Genomic DNA, 17784 nt, shown 5'->3' on the forward strand with positions numbered 1-17784 from the left:
CTACTACATCATTTCCAATGAAGTCATCTGATTCAGGAAAGCTAACGTGTTTTTAGCCAGACAGCACATTATGTGCTGTCAGCACAATGTGCCATGTGTGGATTATCTAATGATCTATGCATCTGATTACACTGTCTTTATTTTAAAGATAATCGCCTCCTCTATGTAATGGTATGTGATATTTTATGTTCTGTTTATGTTTCGTGAAATTATAAGCAAAATTGCTGCATATAAGCCTCACCTGTTTACATGTAAACGTATGTCAAAGACATACAGCCATTACTCGCTATATTTTCCGTCTGTGAGTGAAACAAATAGGCTGGTTGTATTCTACTCTTTGAGAGCTTTCTAAAGACAAATGGACATGGCTATTTGATCAGTTTGATGTTTTTACCGATTACATTAAACTGTCCAGTGCAAAATTATTAATACATTATCAAAACGGAACATTTCTGATTTGTCTAAAAATTTCAAAGCACTTGTCCAGTTTTGGTCATAATGACTACATGCATTCTAAAGTACAGCTTCAAAGCTTTAAAACAATACCTATTTTTGTGTTGGTCAAGACTGTAGTTATTCATATTTTGATCATCTTATTATCCAAGCTTAAAGGGTTAATCAGCATGACATAATTTGATACTCTACAAACTTAAAAGTTAGAATTACCTTCATTATTGTATTTTTTAAATTAAGGCCCATACATCTCAGTTCAGTGCAATTTCAGTAAATTTCTAATTTATCACATATTTTGTAATTAAATGTGAAGCAAAAGAAGATTGAGACAGCAATTTTTTCTTTATCACGACTACCAGCTCTATCTTCCAAGAACACTAAACACAACTAAACCAATTGGCACTTTATTCTTATAGTGATATGCAGTACTTTAGTCCAGTCATTGTTTATGGACACTCAGTGTGTCTGTCAGCAGAGGACAGTTGGATTGACATTGCAGGCTCACTGTGACTCACAGTGACCATTACAGACATTGATTTCTTCTACATCTGTTGCAGCATTCACCATGTCCCTCTCACTTAAGTGACCATCTCCAGCAGCTACAGTTTCATCTATTGATAATGTGAAGTGGAAAGAGACTAGACAACAAGACAAACTGTGAATATAACAAGTTATAATAAAGTTACAGGAATCTTTCTTTTATCTGTTTAAATTTTGAGGCTTATCTGTGTCTTTTTCGTTTATTCAATAACAACTATTACCGTTTCACTTAGCAGGTATTTGACTTACCTGGTTTTGTTTTGTTTTTTTATATATCTTTAATGAAAGATCTATCAGAACAAGGAAACAGTTTCGCTGGACAAAAAGCAGTTTATTTCACCAATTCACTATTAATAAAAAGAACAAACAGGAAAAATGCAAATCAATGATTAAAAAAAAATTAATTATCCGTGCTTGCTTTGTCAAAACAATACAGATTTTGTGTTAAATTCATCACAACCTTTTTAAGTAGGCTTAATCAAATGCAAAGTGCATGTCTCTGTGGGGCAGGGAGTAGTCTGGAAAGCTATGGAAAAAGTTTTTTCCCTAGAACAGAAAAGTGGTGCATCTTCATTCTACATGAACATGTCATCATAACCTGGCGGGGGCATGTGATCGGGGTCTGGCCTGAAACAAAAGACATAAGAGATAAGTATGCGATTTTATCACACAAATATCACACTAACATGTATAATGTTTTACATCTTGTGGCTATACTTTTGAAACAGTGAGTATTTTAATGTTTACAGATTGTCCCCATTCACTTCCATTGTAAGTGCCTCTCTGTAACCCAGATTTTTGCTTTTTTTAAAAAAATAAGGGACAAGTCGAAATTACTTTTTGTGGCAGTCAATATTATGCCACAAATGCTGATTGAGCTTAACTTGTATTGAATCCGGAATATTCCTTTAAAGGTAAAGTGTGTAATTCAAATGTTAAAATAATTTGTCCCATCACAGGTTGCAGAGACAGCTATGAGTGAGCCATTCGTAGGTTAATTAATTCCCCTGAAAAGTGTTAATACTGTGGCACTATCTTTGTGCAACGGCTCTTACCCAGGTCTGTGACGCCCAACTGGACCAAAGGGGTCAAAGCGGGCACCAGGGGGCACAGCGCCTGGCGGGAGGACTCCAGGAATCCCAGATGAGGGGTCAAACCCTGATCGAGGAAACCCGGCACGTAATGGATCAACAATCATTCCTCCAGCCCTTCCCCTGGAAAGGATGAGGATGACATATTTTTCATTTTTGGGTGAACAATTCCTTTAAGAAACTTAATCAAGACTATCATTATATGGACATACGCATATACAGATGCTTGTTTAAGCAAATTAATGAATTGCTCACCCAAAGGGATCGAGGTCAGCACCTCCTGCAGCAAATGGAGCCATCGGGTCAGGCCTTAAACAACACACAAAGAACAGGATTAAAAGAGTTCTGTTTCCCTATAATGACAACAAAGTGTTTGATCTTAACAGACATTTTATTGTTTTAGCATTTTAAAGGTGCACTACGTAATTAGATGTTTATGTTTCGTTGCTTTCATTCATCATCCAAAGCAACCGATACGACAGCATTAGCCTCTCTACTGCCCCAACCATCTCTGGAGCAATCATGGCATTTATGGGCTGGTCATGTGATCTTAATATGGTGGCTACCATTAGGGGGCAACCCGCCTTATGTAGAATAAAATAGCTTTTTCAAGACCACTGATGTGTGTAAATGAGGGCTGTCGATTTAATGTGTTAATTCTGTGCGATTAATTACACTGATGGCACAAAAGTTTGGAATAATGTACAGATTTTGCTGTTTCGGAAGGAAATTGGTACTTTAATTCACCAAAGTGGCATTCAACTGATCACAAAGTATAGTCAGGACATTACTGATGTAAAAAACAGCACCATCACTATTTGAAAAAATTCATTTTTGATCAAATCTATACAGCAGCCATCACTCCAACACCTTATCCTTGAGTAATCATGCTAAACTGCTAATTTGGTACTAGAAAATCACTTGTCATTATATCAAACACAGCTGAAAGCTATTTGGCTCATTAAATGAAGCTTAACATTGTCTTTGTGTTTGTTTTTGAGTTGCCACAGTATGCAATAGACTGACATGTCTTAAGGTCAATATTAGGTCAAAAATGGCAAAAAAAACAAAAAAAAAAACAGCTTTCTCCAGAAACTCATCAGTGAATCATTGTTTTGAGGAATGAAGGCTATACAATGCTTGAAATTGCCAAAAATGGAAGATTTCATACAAAGGTGTACACTACAGTCTTCAAAGATAAAGGACAACTGGCTCTAACAAGGACAGAAAGAGATGTGGAAGGTCAGATGTACAACTAAACAAGAGGATAAGTACATCAGAGTCTCTAGTTTGAGAAATAGACACCTCACATGTCCTCAGCTGACAGCTTCATTGAATTCTACCCGCTCAACACCAGTTTCATGTACAACAGTAAAGAGAAGATTCAGGGGTGCAGGACTTATGGGAAGAATTGCAAAGAAAAAGCCACTTTTGAAACAGAAAAACAAAAAGAAAAGGTTAGAGTGGGCAAAGAAACACAGACATTGGACAACAGATAATTGGAAAAGAGTGTTATGGATCTTAACCCCATTGAGCTTTTGTGGGATCAGCTAGACTGTAAGGTGTATGAGAAGTGCCCGATAAGACAGACACATCTATGGCAAGTGCTACAGGAAGTGTGGGGTGAAATGTCACCTGAGTATCTGGACAAACTGACAGCTAGAATGCCAAGGATCTGCAAAGCTGTCACTGCTGCATGTGGAGGATTTTTTGATGAGAAATCTTTGTAGTATAAGAAGTTCTGAACATTTTTTTCAAACTGTAATATTAATTTTTTATGTTATTAATGTCCTGACTATACTTTGTGATCAGTTGAATGCCACTTTGGTGTACCAATAAAAGTACCAATTTTTTTCCATAAGAGCAAAATCTCTACATTATTCCAAACTTTTGGCCACCAGTGTATATAAAAAATATTGCGTTAACATTTATGCAATGAATCATGTCCCCAGACCTTAATAAGGAAGATTCCTGAGCAATTCAAGCTTGAGGAAATCGAAACTCCAGCTGTACAGGCAATGCGCAGCTTATACAGAGAACAAACCACACACACACCGGCGGCAGAGAGCACAACGTTCTTGCGTTTAAACACTTGATGGAGCGCAAATCCAAAGGCAGGGATCTCAAGAAGTGTTTTTCTAAGTTTGAAACTACGTTAAACTTGACACAGCGACCTCCAATAAAAGCAAAAGCGCATTCAATAGAGTTTAACTTGTACTGAACCCGGAATATTCCTTTATGTGAAATCATTTACTTAACGCACATTTAAATCCATAACTTTGCTGAACAATTCATCAAAAACAACATATTTAACAAAAACAAGGTTTATCCTTACTTTTTGAAGTATTTACTATACATCTTTATTTGGATTATAAATTATGAAGCTTGTAGTTCTGACTTAATTTTTGAATCTCCATATATTATTTGTAGTGTCGCCACATAACCAAATTTCCCAGTGTGACTCAGCTAAATGTTTTTAAAGGCCACAGACTCTTTCACTTTAAATTGAGACACTTTCTGTGTGGCTGCAGCAGACTGAATTACCATCCTGCCCACAGCAACAGCCAAGTCGATAAATCACTGCCATCATAAAGAATCTGATAGGGGTCACCATGAACAAAGAAAGACAAACACCTAAATCCATCTCTGGGTTTCTGCCATGTCCTTACAGGAACATTCTGGATTCAATACAGGTTAAACTCACTCGGTAGCATTTGTTGCATAATGTTGATTACCTTTCCTTACAATGAAAGTGAATGGGGGGCCAATCTTTGTAAATGTTAAAATACTCACGGTTTACAAAGTATAGCCAAAAGACGTAAACAATGTGTGTGTTAACATGATTTTAGTGTGATCAAATCACTTACTGACCTTTTCTGTGCCATTATCACTGTAATCTGGTAATTTAGCAGTCCAGTCAAAAAATCGACATTTTAAACAACTTTACAGCTCAAATAATACATGAGTTTGAACAGAAGAATTAATGTAAGTGCTTTTATAAAATAATAAGCTTCACATCTGTGTCTTTAAACCCTCCAAAAATTGGCCCCATTCACTTCCACTGTAAGTGCCTCACTGAAACCTAGATTTTTGCTTTTTTTAAAGAAAAGAAGGCACGAGTCGAAACCAATTTTTGCGGTAATCAACATTATGCCACAAATGCTGTAGATTAAGCTTATATTGGACCCAGAAAATGCCTTTAAGGACACAACTACATGTCTCCCCTATAATTTCTTGCTTCAAACTTTTTATTTTATTTTGCAGCCATTTTTACTGAGACAGTAGAGGCATCAGCTAAGGTTGAAATGTATGGGTGGATTTGAACTGTGAACTAATTCTCAGTGCATCTCCTATATTGGCTCACACTGTTTTGCTCTGTTCCACAGTTTGCCGTGCCAGACACACAACCCTCCCACAACCCTCAGTGCTGCAAAAAAATAGACTTAGTGCAGCAGTGAGTGCTCTGTCAGGACCCGTGCTTTAAATATTAAATAAGACAAAGGACATGAGCTGACACCTAGACAACACACACACTCACACAACTCTCTCTCAAAACACCCCATAATGTCCTCCACACACATACACACCCAGTTCTGCCTTTATTTACGAATGGGCTTTAACTTACACATTCACACGACTTCAAAATACAACACAGTGTCATTTCCAGCACATCTCAAATTCTATATTGTGTTTAATCGAATTCTGTGTTTGAAATGACGCTGATATAAATGACATTTTTAACATTTTTGAAATAAAACGACTGAAGCCTTTGTCTTGCTATGGCCAACTTCATAGCTAACATTTCATGTATCCTATTTCATGTATTCAATCTTATTTTCACAGTATTTGCATAATTTCTTGCCCAAAAGTGATTATTATCTTGATTTTTCTTTAAACGTTACTTGTCTCATATTTCACGCTCTACACTGACACTTTTGTCCACTTGGTTAACAAGTACACTAACCTTTGAAAAAAACTTTATTAGGGGCATAATTGTTTGGTGTGGTGGAATAAATGCCACAACTGTGGGACAGTCACAACTTTAGAAAAGGTTATACAAAATAATTTTCACACAAATATTAAACTGGCTTATGTTTCTCTCACTCTTTGTTTAGATTATCATAGTTATAAACATGTAATAATTAGTATTAATAATGGGTTTTCATAGTTTAACTCTAAAAGTCTGTGTCGGGACAAGGCTAAAACAATAAAATCTATACATAAAAGGCAATTGAAAAGCATCATAAATAAATGATGAAGGCCTGGTAAAAAGTTAGTTTTTAAGTGAACTTCATATAACAAAAGAAAAGTAGAAATTTGTTAGTTTTAATAAAAATCAACCCATAGGGCATGAAATTGCCTGATGTTGAGAAACACCCATGTTATGATTTTCTGATTAAGTTTTAAGGGTGTTTATTTTAACCTTAACATAATTTGCATTTACAATTAAAAATACTAAAAATTCATGAGTGAGTTGAAGTTAGAAAGACTTGGAAGCAGGTATTAAGCCCATTCACACATGCAGCCCCTATACAGCTTGAAGTCACTAGTCTCTTTACTGTGAAGTCACTAGTGAGCGTTCTTACTGATGTCACTCTAATGTTATTGGTGGAATCCAAGTATGGCCATGTCTTTTGAAAATATAATCACAGATGAGATACACTATATTGCCAAAAGTATTCGCTCACCCATCCAAATAATTGAATTCAGGTGTTCCAATCACTTCCATGGCCACAGGTGTATAAAATGAAGCACCTAGGCATGCAGACTGCTTCTACAAACATTTGTGAAAGAATGGGCCGCTCTCAGGAGCTCAGTGAATTCCAACGTGGTACTGTGATAGGATGCCACCTGTGCAACAAGTCCAGTCGTGAAATTTCCTCGTCACTAAATATTCCACAGTCAACTGTCAGTGGTATTATAACAAAATGGAAGCGATTGGGAATGACAGCAACTCAGCCACGAAGTGGTAGGACACGTAAAATGACAGAGCGGGGTCAGCGGATGCTGAGGCGCATAGTGTGCAGAGGTCGCCAACTTTCTGCAGAGTCAATCGCTATAGACCTCCAAAGTTCATGTGGCCTTCAGATTAGCTCAAGAACAGTGCGTAGAGAGCTTCATGGAATGGGTTTCCATGGCCGAGCAGCTGCATCCAAGCCATACATCACCAAGTGCAATGCAAAGCGTCGGATGCAGTGGTGTAAAGCACGCCGCCACTGGACTCTAGAGCAGTGGAGACGCGTTCTCTGGAGTGACGAATCATGCTTCTCCATCTGGCAATCTGATGGATGAGTCTGGGTTTGGCGGTTGCCAGGAGAACGGTACTTGTCTGACTGCATTGTGCCAACTGTGAAGTTTGGTGGAGGGGGATTATGGTGTGGGGTTGTTTTTCAGGAGCTGGGCTTGGCCCCTTAGTTCCAGTGAAAGGAACTCTGAATGCTTCAGCATACCAAGAGATTTTGGACAATTCCATGCTCCCAACTTTGTGGGAACAGTTTGGGGATGGCCCCTTCCTGTTCCAACATGACTGCGCACCAGTGCACAAAGCAAGGTCCATAAAGACATGGATGAGCGAGTTTGGTGTGGAAGAACTTGACTGGCCTGCACAGAGTCCTGACCTCAACCCGAGAGAGCACCTTTGGGATGAATTAGAGTGAAGACTGCGAGCCAGGCCTTCTCGTCCAACATCAGTGTCTGACCTCACAAATGCGCTTCTGGAAGAATGGTCATAAATTCCCATAAACACACTCCTAAACCTTTTGGAAAGCCTTCCCAGAAGAGTTGAAGCTGTTATAGCTGCAAAGGGTGGGCCGATGTCATATTAAACCCTGTGGATTAAGAATGGGATGTCACTTAAGTTCATATGCGTCTAAAGGCAGATGAGTGAATACTTTTGGCAATATAGTGTATATTGCTGGTACAACTAAGATTTCATTCTAATTTGAAAAGGAATTTGTTTTCTTGTCGCTAAAAATGAACATTCTGCCGTAGAGAGTGTTTAATAAAAACTACAGCAGTGCAAAATCATTAACCAAATGAACTACCTATAAATGTATAAAATCTACTAATCAAACTCACTCAGTCTGCCAACAATTTCTAAAACGTCATTCTAATTTGACAAAGAAACATAAGAGTTGATGGTGTGAGTCTACAGGGGCCGGTTGCACCAGCTACACGTATGTTACAACTTAGCCTAGTTGTGGCGTAAATGGGCGCTAAGTCACAATTTACGCACTACTAAATATTTGAGCGTTGCGCCATTAAACTTAGGTAGTATGTAACCCTACATATAAAATAAATATTTATGGAAGCCTCCGACCAGGAGTAACTGTTAGAATTTAAAAAGCAGACTGATATTTTTTTACATCAATGAGCTCATGTTTTGCGTGACAGGCATCAGTCCTTTCAACATACATTATGATGTTGACATTTATGAGAGTGAGAGGAAAAAAACATACATTAAGCGGCTCTTCAGCATGAAACCGATCTAACGGTGCAGTTTTCAGGGTGTGTCACCCGGTGTCAAGTTTCAACACATTTCAAATATATATATATATATATATATATATATATATAGGATATTAAAATGAATAAATGTCTGTTTTTCCAGCCTGTTGTATTAGTATTAATTTATCACCCCTTATTTATTTTATATACAGTTCCTAGCCTATATATTGTTATTTACACAGAGCAAATATACTATTTATTAAATCTACTTTTATGACGTATCGTATTTTATTGGGGATTTATTTATTACAGCTGACAGTTACGTGAACAAACAAGGTTTGAACATCAACCGTAACAAGATTAAATTGAAGTTCATGGATTTTTAACACTTCTGTGTGTAAATATGAAGTCTGCTTATTGGATAAATATGGGTAAACGTCATAATATGCGACTATGCATTACGGAGAGCTTACGACCTACTAGTTAAATCTTGCCTTAAGAGCAGGTGGTGCAACCAAATTAAGCACTGACTTAGTTACAAACTAACCAGTAGTTACTAAGCTCTTAGTGTGAACTTTACATCCTAACTTACGTGAGAACTTACGCACAGCTGGTGCAACTCTACCCAGCACCCCTTTAATATGTGAAAATGCTCGTGAGGTGTTTTGCTGTCACTGTACAAGTTTGTTTTTTCGACACTTACGGAGGTAAATTGGACCTGGCAGATCACATTCAGACAGCTATGACACACTGCATTTTTTCATAATACAAGCATTTAACTGTTATACGTGTAATTCTGCTTCATTTTTAGGTTTCAACTTGTTAATAACTTGTGTTAAAATGTGTAGTTGATATGAAATTTCAAACAATGTCAGCTCGTATTATTTTACATGCAAGTTCATAGCATTAAAGAAATTTATATTTGTACTTTTTTAAATTAATTTGTCACCCTACATTTTTAAGAGGCTTAAATGTGATTAAAATAGTTGTAAATGGAATATAAAATAAAACATACACTTTCACATGTGTGTGTGTGTGTGTGTGTATGTATAAATATAGTGGCACCCTTCCCCCGTCCCGGTTTAACACTCAAAAAGTCTACTCACCTGAACTATAACACGATGGGTGAATTACACGAGAAGATGGTCAGAGGTGTCTTACAGAGATGTTTTTAATGACTTTGTGTTGTCTCTTGGAGTTTCATGAGCACAGAGGCACATCATTACATCCACAGCATGAAGGTAGGATCTTGTGGATTTATGCATTAAGTACTCTAGTTTTAAAACCTCTTGGCTCTGCTTCCAGTTGTTATGACATCCCTTGAACACTTTAAAATACTCATGATAGCGTTTGACAACTCTATAACATGTAAATCCACTTCACTAGCTAATCACACTTTGACATCAACAGCATTGAAACCTATATAGAACTGCTAGAACGGAAGTTCTGAGACAAAATTTTCAAGATGGCTGCGCACTAGTTTCTCTGGCGCATAAGGTGAAAAGAACAGTGAAATCGCACATAGAAACTTCTTCGCTGTCTTGCCTGCACTCGATGCCATTATCACACAGGAGACGGATGACGTCAGCTCCACTGACACCGTCGTCACTCCTATTGGTTGTCACTGCTGAAAGTGACTCCTTATTTGCATAAAAGCAACTTTACTCAACTTTCTGAACTTGCCTGACACGCCCACATCTAGTCCCCAGAGGTCGCTCATGTCACCAGCTCTTTTTGAAAATGAATGTTATCATGTCGCTTTGCCACTAGAAGTCGCTGCATGTGTGAACGGGAGAGACAACTAGAAGTAAGCCATTTGTGGTTTATTATTAAAGCACTGCTCTTTTTGTTTGAGTGGTCCGGTACGTCAACTTCTGGCTCAACCAATGGCGTAAGTTTAAGGTGGATCTATCTGTTTGGAAACCATTATTTTTGCAATACAGTTTGGTGGCGCAGAATGTACACAGTTCACCATTAAATTTAAAGGAATCTAGTCGTATACCACTGTCAGCACATTGAAAAGTTATGGTGTAATAGAATTAATAATAGGATTGAACTTGTAATAACTTGAAATTATGGTCACTGGGATTCTGTAAGTCAAAACAGAAGGTTATGGCGTAAGAACAAACAGTACATATTACATGAATGTTTCAACTGTGTTTTCAAAAACTTCTGTAGACAAGTTAAATTACAAGTTATTCAGTGTGTGCATTAACGCCTGTTGCCAAACAGATGCTCGTGAACACAAGTGGGGCCCAACGGAGGTGGTAACCATAGCAACAGAAGGCTGCTTATGTGCTTTCTGTTAGGATCAGTAATTCGGCTAAATATGCTACACAATAATCCATAGACAGCACCAAGAAAATTAGCAAAAGAAAAATTGACCCCTTCTAGGTCATTGTGTAATTTTCATAAAAGAAAGAATGAGAGAATGAATGCATGTTTACCAGTTTGGTGGGTGTCTGGTTGGGGGAACTCTGGTCTGTATCAGGAGAGGATCGCTGTTTGAGTCTCTTGAATTTGCGGCTCTTTCACTCTCTCTCTTCTTCTCTGTCTTTGCTTGACGCTCGTCCTTTTCAGAAGGCAACAGTGAGGTCTTCAGCTTCTTGGTCAACTCATCTAGGTTCTTAAACACGCTGTGTGAGAGACATTGAAAAGTATGAATGGTTCAATTATTTTGAAATGACTTCTTAAAGAAAAATACGAATTCTGTGACCATTTACTCGCCCTCATATTGTTCCAAACCCATAAGGCTTTCTTTCTTCTGTTGAACACAAAAGGAGATGTTAGACAGAATGTTAGTCTAGGCAGTATTCACTGTGGTAAGAAGCAAAAACGACAGAAGGGAAAGAACAAGCTTGACAGAAAGAAGTACCCTGATGACCATGGTTTCACAAAGCCATTTACCACAGAGGAACTGGAAGCTAGAATAGCCAGTTTAACACCAGGGAAAGCCATGGGTCTAGACAAGATTGCAACTGAAGAAATAAAACATCTTGGCTCAGAGGCAAAGAAATGGCTTCTAGAACTGTTCAACCACTGCCTGTCAACAAAGAATTTCCCTAAAATCTCGAAGAGAGCCCACGTGATTGCCTTACTGACGCCTGGTAAGGACTCCGCTAGCCCCAAGAGCTACAAACCCATCTCACTGCTTTCAAGCTCTTTGAGCGCCTCTACATGAACCGTCTTGCACCAGCTATTGATGAACGCCTCATCCCTGGAATGGAGTTCCATTAGAGTCCTATGAGTTCCCTGTGAACCTCGGTGTCACCCTGGATTAGACTGGACACGTTATCATAATTTTCACACTGGTGCAGTCTTCATGTTCAAACCGACTTACACCGGTATTACCGCTGGTTGGATGCTAGGTGGTCCTATGGGGCAATTTTCATTAAGCAATAGCCTACACAATATGCAAGGCAGCTTGATTTCAAACTTTTAACTTTATTTTTTTATTTATTTTAACTAAAAATTCAAATGAAATTGGAAAAAAAATGAAGTGCAATTAAAATGTGTGTTGTTCAACTTTTTGAAAGATGGCTTTTCATCAGTTGTGAAGGGCAACATCTCTTTGGCAACGAACCAACTTCATCTGTGCATTCTCTACCGGTCGGGTATTTCGTTGTCTGGGCAAATACATCACTTATTGTGGGTTGTTGTGGGTTTAATGTTGCCTTTTTATTACCTTTCATCCCAGGACCCAGTTTAGCTGCTTCGGAAGGGTAATGACTTTGAATGTGTGAATAAATTCATTTTGTTCCATTCTAGGGCTGGGCGATATGTTCACAATTTTTTATTAAAAATATATATATATCACAATATCCAATTACATCGTTAACCCCCGGCTGAGGGATTGGTGAATATGCTTGCTTCAGTGATTTTACATTGAAAATTAAATTTATTTATTTAAAAAACAAAAAACTTAAACCAAAGACATTCAAATTGCACTTCAAACGAAATGAAAAAGCAATTAAAATAATGAAGTGGTAAAAAAACAACAAAATTTAACCACCTTTCCATTTACCGTCACTCAAGTATCCGTCTATGACAACGGCGGAAAATTATTAATACATATTAAGATATAAAAACAATTATAAATGTAAACATAATAATTATAATGATGATAATTATCACTGAAATATAAATCACGGTTCGAGATGAATGTGTTTTTGTATTATTTTATGGTTTCATCACAGATGTATAGGCTATATATAAAGTGACCCTGCAGAGTTGCGCTCACAACGAACTGCTGAATGATCACCGGGTGTCTTAGACCTACCAACACGGACAGTATTTACATCCTGGCAAGTATTGCGCTGGCAGATGTGAGGAGAGCCGCTGCGAGCAGAACAGAGAGATCCAAGTCAGCGACCACAGACACCCCCTCTTTAGCCACCAACCAGCAGAACAAAGGCTTCTATCAAGGAAGGCCTTCCTCCACCATGTGCTGAAAGCAGATTCCATAACAGCTAGCACTATGCGCACAACTATGTGGCAGGAGAGACTCCAGGGCCTGCCCCCAAACGTCTCCATGGAGCTACTAGCCAGTGAGAACCTACCACCGGGAGCTGATGCTTCATGGAGAGAGTGGAGGTGTCTTAATTGCCTGAGGTCATGCACCAGAAGATGTAAGGTCGGCAGAGCAAAATGTGGACATTTAAATGGAGACACCAACTGCGAATGTGGGACAGACCAACAAACCATGGACCACCTCCTGACGTGCCCTCTACTGGTCTCACCTTGCCACATGACTGACCTAGCAGAATATAACGATGTTGGGAAAACCTGCGTGAACATATGGATGGACACCATTCACTTTCATTGCGTTTTTTTCCATACATTGAAAGTGAATGGTGTCTGAGGCTGTGTGACTAACATCTCCTTTTGTGTTCCATAGAAGTCAGACAAATTTTTTTACAAAGTGGCTTTTTAATACAGAGTGAAATGGCATAGATTTAGTGTCTTAAAGTAAAATTCCGGGTTCAATTCAAGTTAAGTTCAATCGACAGCATTTGTGGCATAACTTTGATTACCACAACAAAAACAATTCAACATCGTGGTTACAGAGGGGCATGGAAGTGAATGGGGCCAATTTTTAGATAATTTTAACACAGAAATGTGAAGCTTATAATTTTATAAAAGCGCTTACATTCATTCTTCTGTTAAAACTCATGTTGTATTTGAGCTGTAAATATGTTTAAATCTTTGTTTTTACAGTTGTTTTAGGGTTTATTGCATAACGTCGTCATGGCAATGAAGTTGTCAAATTTGATATAACTTTACACATTAAAGGTTAGTAAGGGATTTTATCACTAAAATCCTTTTAGAAAGTTAGTTTACCCAAACATGAAAACCTTTCGGTTTGCTACAGAAAACATTAACTGATCGACTGGAGTCGTGTGGATTACCTATACGCCTAAATATGCCTTTTGGACCATCAAACAGCCAGCAGACTGATGGCACTCATTTACATGCATTGTATGGACAAACTGAGCTGAAATGTGCTTATAAAATTTTTCACTTCGGTTCTGTTGAAGAGGGAAAGTCATACACATCTGGGATGGCTTAAAATAAGCAAATCATGAGAGGATTCAAATTTTTGGGTGAATTAACCCTTTAGCACACATTGTTTAAAACAACTTAAGCATCACATCTTCATACAATATCTAATGAATTAAGCATTGTGTATTCATCTCATCTTTAACTAATTAGTTTCAAAAATAAAAAAAATAAAAAATAAAAATCTATCCATGTTAGAGTATAATTATATTTTAAGCAATTCCCATCAGTTACATTTCAAACTTTGGTTTCTAATTTTTTTTTTATTTCCAAAATCGTTTCCCTCAATCTTTGAGATTGTGAGGGTTCTGGTTTAAGCCAAGTTTTAGTGATCTGTTTTAAGGCTGCCATACAAATTACTCTACATGTACAGTATATTGTTCTGTTTCGTTCCTTAAAGCCAAAGTGAGTCTACCCAGAATAAGGTTTTCCGAATGGACTTCTAGTGTACAGTTAAATATTAAATTCATCTGTCTAATCATGTCATCCCAATATATTTTTAATATAGGGCACACATATAGAATATGACTATATATATATGAGCCATATTTTCCAAACAATTTCACCAACAAGGCTCTTTTGCCTTTTAAATTTAACCAGATAGGTTAATGTAAAATTTTCACAAACCTTTCAAATGTCTGTAGATTAGCCTCATCTACATAGTCGCTGACGTTAACTGTGAGATCTGTTACTTTTTCTGTTGTTGAGTCCTGCAATAACAAAATAAAAAAAACTGTGGAAAGCCATTCGATCTAGCGTTACCCATGATGACATGCATTACAGCAATGACTGATTACCATTAAATTGAAGATGAGGGTTGAATCCACTGTGAAGGCTTTGAGCAGTATGCTTGACTTTTCATCATTTGATCTGTATCTGAGTGTGTAGAGTTCCTTGCTCTCATTCCAGCCGGAGGGAAGCAGTTCAGATTTCTTTTCTCCATCTCGAGGCTGCGTGAAAGATTCAAGATTAATTAAGAAACAAGCAAATGTTTGTGCTAACTTGCAACAAAATTATTAACGCCTCATTTACTAGGTAACTTTCATTAGGCATGGATTGATTATTTACAAATGTGCTTAAGGCATTGCAAAGTTAATGTAACAATGTGAATTTACAAAGTAAGTATTTATAAAGCAAAGAACAGTGGCCCCAAAAATAATCTGGACACTAAAGAGACACTTAAAATGTATGTAGTTGCAATATACAGTATAACAAAATTTCAAACCAAGTGGCATTTATTTTAAAGAAAGACAGCACAAGCACACGTTTCAAGCAAAAGATTTAATAAAAAGAAACTTGTTAGGTTAAAACAATACTGTTTAAAGAGAAATTAGCTCAATTAGCATAATTTGTTTGCAGATTTAGTATGCAAATATAAGTGTGCCTTAAGTGTTGAAATATTTTGTGGGGTCACTGTATATACGCTGGCAACCAAAAGTTTGTCAAAAAAACTGGTACTTTTGTTCACCAAAGTGGCATTCAACTGATCACAATGTATAGTCAGGACATTAATAACGTGAAAAGTTACTATTACAATTTAAAAAAAAAAAAAAAAAAAAAAAAAAGGTTCAGAACTTCTTCAGAGTTCTCATCAAAAAATCCTCCACATGCAGCAATGACAGCTTTGCAGATCTTTGGCATTCTAGCTGTCAGTTTGTCCAGATACTCAGGTGACATTTCACCCCACACTTCCTGTAGCACTTGCCATAGATGTGTCTGTCTTGTCGGGCACTTCTCACGCACCTTACAGTCTAGCTGATCCCACAAAAGCTCAATGGGGTTAAGATCCATAACACTCTTTTCCAATTATCTGTTGTCCAATGTCTGTGTTTCTTTGCCCACTCTAACCATTTCTTTTTGTTTTTCTGTTTCAAAAGAGGCTTTCTCTTTGCAATTCTTCCCATAAGTCCTGCACCCCTGAGTCTTCTCTTTATTGTTGTACATGAAACTGGTGTTGAGCGGGTAGAATTCAATGAAGCTGTCAGCTGAGGATATGTGAGGTGTCTATTTCTCAAACTAGAGACTCTGATGTACTTATCCTCTTGTTTAGTTGTACATCTGACCTTCCACATCTCTTTCTGTCCTTGTTAGAGCCAGTTGTCCTTTGTCTTTGAAGACTGTAGTGGACACATTTGTATGAAATCTTCAGTTTTTTTTGGCAGTTTCAAGCATTGAAACTCAAAACAATGATTCACTGATGAGTTTCTAGAGAAAGGTTTTTTTTTTGTTTTTTTTTTTGCCATTTTTGGCCTAATATTGACCTTAAGACATGCCAGTCTATTGCATACTGTGGCAACTCAAAAACAAACACAAAGACAATGTTAAGCTTCATTTAATGAACCAAATAGCTTTCAGCTGTGTTTGATATAATGGCAAGTGATTTTCTAGTACCAAATGATCAATTTAGCATGATTACTCAAGGATAAGGTGTTGGAGTGATGGCTGCTGTCTAGATTTGATCAAAAACGACTTTTTTCAAATAGTGATGGTGCTGTTTTTTACATCAGTTGAATGTCACTTTAGTGAATTAAAGTACCAATTTCCTTCCGAAACAACTAAATCTGTACATTATTCCAAACTTTTGGCTACCAGTATAAATAAAACACTGTATGACATTTCAGTAACAAAACTCACATCCTCACATAGATAGATGACGGCTAGTTTTGTAACAGATTATCATAAACAAACAGTTAAATCATCATTCACTCACCTCATCTCCAGTCCCCTGACATTTATAGCCGCTTTTCACTATTTCCCAGTGTACAAAACAAATCAAAGCATCTTGAGAGGTGGTTATAGAGTTTGACACGTAGTTAAATAGCAGCTCCAGTCCTGCCATCTTTAAAAACACACTTATGTTTACAAGAAATGAAACCTAAACAAACCAGCCGCGTGACTCACATATAGCGCGACCTTATTCTGTGTACCTGACATATGTATTCATAAAGCTGTGACACTATTATTCAGTCTGAAATTAATTATGACGAGCGTTCTGAAAGAAATGTAAAGTTTATTAAAAGGTAAAATCCACAAATGATCATTTCTAATTTTGTTGGTCATGCTGTAGAGGTCCGATGACAAAAAACGTCCGGAGTGAAACAACTGAGCGAATGTTTATTCTGCTGAAAGAAACTGCGAAGGGGAAACTGTTTTTTAAAATAATATTTAAAATATTTAACATGACTTTTAACCATTGGATTTTTTTTTAGAAGTGTTTGTTTGACAAAATAAATAAATAAATAAATAAATAAAAATAAATATAAAAAAAAAATAAGCTGTTTTCTTTGTGAAGATCATACAGTATGAAATGCTTTCATTTTTTTGTTCACTTTTTAAAAGACGTGATTCATATTGTACTCATTTTAGAAGGCTTCTTTTATTATTTTATGTATAAAATATGTTCACGGGTGAAAAGGAAATTTCCGGTAATAAGTTTGTGTATATGATGGGGCATTGTTAGAAAATAAATAGTGACAGAAATGTATTGTTTTATTTTATAATGTATTCATTACTGTTTTGTTTATGTTTACAATATTATATTAAGAGAGTAGTAAAGACCAAAGAGTCATTCCTAATTACACTTTTTGTGATTTTGTGCTGTAATACTACTAAGTTTTATACAGATAATTTATTTATTTATTTATCTAAAAAAAATTTTTTTTTGTTTTTTATGAAAAGGAAATTAAACGTGTTT

General features: G+C 36.9%; 1 protein-coding gene across 1 annotated transcript; it reads right to left on the reverse strand.

Annotated features, from left to right (window-relative positions):
* Window positions 1-841: 841 nt before the first annotated feature.
* On the reverse strand, window positions 842-17182 carry LOC127446436 (proteasome inhibitor PI31 subunit-like). Its single transcript, XM_051707338.1, has 7 exons — window positions 16801-17182; window positions 14888-15040; window positions 14718-14800; window positions 10979-11167; window positions 2340-2393; window positions 2049-2207; window positions 842-1620 (listed from the first exon to the last, which is right to left on the reverse strand). Exons 1-7 carry the CDS (start codon window positions 16927-16929, stop codon window positions 1569-1571), a joined length of 819 nt encoding a protein of 272 aa, XP_051563298.1. The 5' UTR covers window positions 16930-17182; the 3' UTR covers window positions 842-1568.
* Between the last annotated feature and the right edge of the window lie 602 nt (window positions 17183-17784).

Source organism: Myxocyprinus asiaticus, chromosome 9 (genome assembly GCF_019703515.2).
Source record: "Myxocyprinus asiaticus isolate MX2 ecotype Aquarium Trade chromosome 9, UBuf_Myxa_2, whole genome shotgun sequence".
NCBI classification, from domain to species: domain Eukaryota; kingdom Metazoa; phylum Chordata; class Actinopteri; order Cypriniformes; family Catostomidae; genus Myxocyprinus; species Myxocyprinus asiaticus.